This window comes from Pieris brassicae, chromosome 11, assembly GCF_905147105.1.
Source record: "Pieris brassicae chromosome 11, ilPieBrab1.1, whole genome shotgun sequence".
Classification (NCBI taxonomy): domain Eukaryota; kingdom Metazoa; phylum Arthropoda; class Insecta; order Lepidoptera; family Pieridae; genus Pieris; species Pieris brassicae.
In genome coordinates this window covers 8,779,961-8,786,049 of record NC_059675.1, presented here as the reverse complement: position 1 = coordinate 8,786,049, position 6,089 = coordinate 8,779,961, and the positions used below count along the sequence as shown (strand labels likewise).

The window sequence follows — 6,089 nt, the reverse complement described above, 5'->3', positions numbered from 1 at the left end:
AGTCTAAAATAAAAAGTACGCTTAAAAAGGTTAATACTTTATTATGCTAGTACATTAGCATCAATAAAAATTATGTGTTAATATGTAAATTGATATTTATTGACAACTTCAATGGCCTTAGGTTTTAAAGGAGCGTTATTTGAGTTTTAAAGTTTTAAGAATTAAGTAATTTCGTCCCTGTCACTGTAATAGCACTGCTTTAAAGCCGAACGCCGCCATCTTGGTCACAAACCAGTCCGTTAATCGAGATGTGAATGGAACTTGACTTAACCATGACATTTCTCAACTTGTAGATTCTTACTAATTATTTTAACGCTTCGTGTGTTTAGAGTATGGGACCAGAGTATTCCGCGAATTTAAATATGAGTTTTCTACAAGGTATTTTGAAAATGGCTTACTTTTTACATTACTCATTTTTAAATTCGCAAATTTGTTACAAATTCTTTACAGCCATTATTTGTTACATTTATTTTTAAGGATTTCTATTTTTTTAAATATTTTTTTGTTACAATTTTATTACCCTTTAAATTTAGTATGTAGGAACATCGAATGGCGTAATTTCGCAGTATATTTTTTAGTATATATCGCGAAACCCATAACCATGTTTCATTTTTCTGTAAATATTAAGTTCATGAAAACGTTCAATTAACTGTTCCTGAAAATAAAAATCAGTCCTGAAGTTCTAGATGGTTGAATGATGTTCTTTTGCTTACGTTTTTATGAGCTTGCAATAATAGTAAATTTAGTTTGATTCTAGACAATTTGAAAGTGTTATTTAAAGTCTAGCACGTTACGTAAAATTATGTTTTCATTTCAACGATGTAACGATTGTAATTGAGTTACACTACTGTATAAATATTGTAGAAAAGTTATTCAAATAAACTTACACTCAAATCATCTTTTATTCCTTCAAAAGTGGTCAAAAATCATCCAATCCAGGAACATAAATAATTTGACTATGGCTTTTCGTGACTTTCGAACGAACTTGGCAAATTTGAAACGTGATTTTAAACTCATGTGAACTTGAGTTAATGTTCAGAGGTGGTTATGCAAGATTCTGCTGTGATATCATCACATCTTGGAGGCAAGATGATCTGGAGTTCTTCGTTCAATTGAATCTCATCTTCTGGGAGAGTGTCTTCTTCAACTGTGGTGTCGTAGTATTCGCTGGTACATGCAGCTCTGAATATTAATACGTTTAAAATAATCAGGACCATTTAAGTTATAAAACTAGTGGCCATAAAGTTACATAAAAACATTTCTTTTTCTTTGACTTTTTAACTATTTTAAATTTGAAACACATATTATTTTTAAAAAATTCGAATTTGCACCATTTCACATATTTTTTTCGTGTTTATTATCAAATTACAATATGGAATGGGGTGTTAAAGAAAATAATATTGCAGTGATTGTCTTGCAAAAAGGAGTGAAAATTTCAGCCTAAGTGTATCAATATAGTCTTGGATCATGTGAAACCTTTCAGAAACAAAAAAAATATACCGTGGATTTTCCAGCAGGATTCAGCACCTGGTCTCAAGGTATGAACTATCCAAACCTGGCTCGAAACCAACGTTCCGGACTTTATAAGAGCTGAAGACTGGCGCACATTTAACCCAGACCTCAACCCTTTAGACTTCAAATTATGGTCAGTATTAGCGGACATGGCCTTCTCTAAACGACATGGCGACATTGAGTCTATTAAAAAATCTTTGGAGCAAGCAGTGGAGAAATTTCCCATGGAAAGAGTACGTAAATCCATAGCTTCGTGGCGAAACAAATGAAAGGCCTGTATAAAAGCCAAAGGTGGCCATTTCGAATAGAATATTTTTAATTATTAAATGCTGAAAATATAGCCGACTGGTCTTACATATAATGATAGATAGAATAGCTGGAGAATATTTATCATTGGTATCTTATGCATCAAGGTAAAATGTTTCAAGCTATTCTAAAGGCGCCATAGACGAAAATACTTTGCGACAGCCGGACTTCGTGACTCGTTATAGTTAGCCGAATTATTTATGTAAATGTGTATATCACGTGACAAATAGTTTGTAGTTCAAGAAATCGGTATCCGCGGCACGCCTGATACAAAGAAGATAAATGGCGCAAGTAAAGTACTCACTCTGGCTGGTCCCCAGCCGTGCCTCCCGCAAGTACAGAGGTGTACAGTCGAGCTCTAGCCCCATGCAGTCTCATACCGGCTGGTACGTCTTCAGCACCTGACCTTGTCTCCGGTATTGGACGTAGGGCGGTACCTGGCAATACGTGTTAATAGCTAAAGCCGATTTTACATATTTAAAAATTTTCCGTTTGTTTTTCTTTGTTCGTAATTATGAAAACAAGCATTTTATTTTGACATTTTTTAAAATATAATTTGTGTGTACAATTCATAGAATATAATTTTATTATGATTCTGTATACATTATGAATAGTCATGCTGTTCCTAAGTATAACATAGTAGAAGCTTTTTACCATCGTCCTTATCCCTCATATCTTTGTATACATTTTCTGCCGGCGCTAAACTCCTTACGCTGTCACGATCTTTTCGGTCTAAACGTATAAAATATCCAAGTTAATTTATATATTTTGTTCTTACAAGTAGATCACTTTAATGCGTTTTCCGGTGCGAAATAATTGTCCAACATAGAATCCCTCTGAATTACTAGGCACAGAACTCATGGGAGCGGTATAACCTAATAATTATATATTAACATTAATTTAAATAATATGCATGTAATTTTTTCATTCATGAATTTATCACTTTGAAATTGAGACTTATCATTTTTCTATTCATATCATATTTAACAAGGTTTAGATTGACCGCAAGCGTGTTGTAAGATACTGATATCGAGGTTCAAACGGTTTAAAAATATATGAAGCACCATATTATTTACAAATACACTATTTCATTACACAAGGAAAAATATACGTAAATATCATTCTTATCATAAATTATCACCTTTTGGATTAAAGTTTAGTTGTAGGTTGATTTAAAAGTGAACTCCCGTCACACCCCATACTCTTGTTCATTATTTATTACTTCGTGTGAAAAATATCAATTCAACAGACAAAAATGTGTTCCTTGTCTCGATTCAAATATTTTTTCCTGGTAGCTGGCATAGAAAAATGTTGCCTTATTAAACTTTAGTTACTGCTTTTAGGAGTAGCTCTGAGATGAAATTCAGCATAACCACGAAACAGTGTTTCTAGATCGTCGGGGGCCATGCGTCGAAGATATGGAACTCGCTTGAGGTCAGGCCGATGGAGACATCTGAACGAATTTCGATGCTGAAAGAAAAAACTATTTAAGATATAAAATATTTCTTATAACAATAAAAATAGAAGATAAAATAATATATAAGTTGAAGGGAAAAATTAGAAAGAGTTCAAGAGACCTTTACTTTTTAAAACAAGATTCTTTAAAAAAGTAATAGCTAGTTTTGTATACAAGTAGCTAAGTGTATATCTTTTTTTAAAAGCATTGTTTCACGGAATAAGTGAGGCCTAACTGTTACTATATAGACAGCTTTACTTTAAACTACTGTCTAAACCATTAAAATTCTAGTCCAGTCAAACACACGATAAATCTCGACGAATATGACCCTAAGAACCGCTTTGCAGCGTCATTAAATATATATATATCAGTAGCGAAATCAAGGAATTAGGGTGAGGTTACCTGCGTTTTAAATCTCAACGAATAAAAGGCAGGAGAAATATGCCGATATCGTCATGTATCTCGAACTATATAAAATACCTTAACGAGTCCTGGTGGTAATTGCATTCGTTCACATGCGCAAGACATGGACATACAATGGATGACGTTGTCGTGTTTCACTGAAATCGCTGATAGGCCACTTCGGACTATTTCTTCGTTTATCTGTTTTAATAACAAAATAAATTCTATAGGAATAGCTAGTTCCATTTATCAATGTTTTAATAAAATTAAGTAGTAACTACGTCAATGTCTATTCAAGTTACTTATATAAAGTTAGGTAACTACCTACGTTGGTGTTTATATCTTTAACGATCATTTAGAATTCAATAACACTTAGATCAATTTTATTCATTCTCTCTGGAAAAACACCAGAAAATAATATAATTGCGTTTAAAAACGATTCATCATTCTTTCACTAAGCGAGACAAATAACTTTTTCTGCAATAGCGTTCCCTCAAGCATTTAAAGACCTATATTGCTCTTCAGCATCCATTAATTAGTTGGGAATATATTTAAACGGGATATGTCGAGATGTTAAAGAAAATAATTAAGACAAAGCTATATACTAAGATATAGTTATTACATAACATTGTTATTTAAGTTATTTTCTTTAAACGTGACTAACGAATTCGAACGTTTATACGAACTTTGCAAACGAGGCATTTTGTTAAGAAAATGTGGATAGTAATTATACACATTATACAAGTAATTTTAGGTTTAGTAGAAATGTTTTATTATTGGTGGTAAAAAAATTGGAATGTTGCTTTTGTTTATATATTACAAAAAGCACGATACGAGTTGTTCCATACTATGTAGATATAGTTCTACAATCAATCTTTCTCAGAATGAATCTATTATTATTACGACATATGTACTTATGTTTAATACTATATAAAGTAGTGAGTCTTTATTCCCCAGTTTTAGGGTGAGATTCGGATTCGAGACTTATGGAGCATGACTCCCGTATTACAAATTCAATACGCTTTTGATAAAGATATTCCGCCCTAATTCTCGATTTTGAATCTTACCCTTATACATCCGTAAGTCATATTTTAGCATCAACGAACGCTTCGCAAAAGTAACCCTTTGCATTTGGCAGATGTTAAACCCATATCAACAACATCTTGCCACGTTTATTTCAATACTAGGTATTTTAATAATTTACCCTTTAGAAGCTCAGTTAAGTTAGTGATTATATTTAAAATTTTGTTGTTACGATGTCATATACAAATTGACCTCTTCAGCAACAAATTAAATATTACATAGACAGTGTATGTAATATTATATAGAGACGTTGTTTATAACCGTAACATTGATATAAAAAATAAACAAATTTTACTTGTAGTTCTCTCCCCTCACAGCAAGGTACGATAGGTGGTAATTCTTCCTTCTTCTGTACAAGGTCTACGGCCATGTTGTCTCCGCTTGCAACGGGATTCATCAGTAGAAGAGATGCGTTGGACGATTTTTTCTCTTTCACCTCGATGTGGGAGCAAGCGCTTCGAATGTCAACGCTTAAAGTAGATAGGTATCTTGAAGATGTTACACATGGTATGTCAAATAGATATGATGTCTATTAATCGGCATATTTATATATATTTAAAACTCACTAGAAAGGTCACAGAATGGCATATCTTAAACACAAATGACGGCGTAGAACAGCTTTCAGTGCCTGACAAAGGCAGAAGAAAGCTGTTTACCTACAGAAATCCGAGACACAGACCTGAAATTTTGTAGCGGCGCTAGTTATTTTTTGAAAAAAGCTTTTCATGCATCTCGTGTTTGTGCATTGCTAAGTTCCCCATAAATTGAAATTTCAGGATAAATAACACAAGAGTACCTGTTCATATTGAGATCACGCAGATATAAGTTTGGAGAGTGCTGATGCAGTAGTTGCATTATAGAAAATTAAAGGGCCGGTTTGGAGTGTTTCTTTAAAAATAAGTCTACATTTTTTTACAGAAATTTCAACACTGGCATGACACGAGCGTTGAGTTTCCTTTTTCAAATATTTTTTTTTAAATTTTTGACTTGACTATGGCTAGTATGGTTTATGATCATAAGAAACTATTTTGCTGTATGAAAATTTTCGCCCATACTTCAGCTACATTTAGAGATTTTGCGTGAATTCAAATTACTCTGTTTGATGTGCTAAGTAGCAAAATTGATATATTTTTTAGTACTAAAGAACCGATGATTTATCTATGTGTGTTTTTGTTTTTTTTTTTAAATTAAGTGCAGCGTTTTATCTCTATTTTAATATTGTTAAGTTTGTTCAAGCGTGTTATGCACATTTATATGAAACTGCATTGTGTAAGCGATATAAGCGCGAATTCGTTACACCATTTACATAGTTCGACGATTTGATTACTTT

At 32.7% G+C, this 6,089-nt stretch overlaps 1 protein-coding gene across 3 annotated transcripts; it reads right to left on the bottom strand.

Moving 5' to 3' along the window:
- Positions 1-24: 24 nt before the first annotated feature.
- Positions 25-5,715, bottom strand: LOC123715950. Of its 3 annotated transcripts, XR_006754497.1 has the most exons (8): positions 5,556-5,715; positions 5,055-5,229; positions 3,755-3,877; positions 3,153-3,288; positions 2,473-2,550; positions 2,123-2,255; positions 888-1,182; positions 25-655 (listed from the first exon to the last, which is right to left on the bottom strand). XR_006754497.1 is itself a non-coding variant. In XM_045671342.1 (7 exons), the coding sequence occupies exons 1-7, from the start codon at positions 5,612-5,614 to the stop codon at positions 1,029-1,031; spliced, it is 858 nt and encodes a 285-aa protein (XP_045527298.1). In that variant the 5' UTR covers positions 5,615-5,715; the 3' UTR covers positions 884-1,028. The 3 variants fall into 3 exon arrangements, 2 of the variants coding, with proteins under 2 accessions (XP_045527298.1, XP_045527299.1); XM_045671342.1 differs by lacking the exon at positions 25-655 and having other exon boundaries at positions 884-1,182; XM_045671343.1 differs by lacking the exon at positions 25-655 and having other exon boundaries at positions 884-1,182; positions 3,192-3,288.
- Between the last annotated feature and the right edge of the window lie 374 nt (positions 5,716-6,089).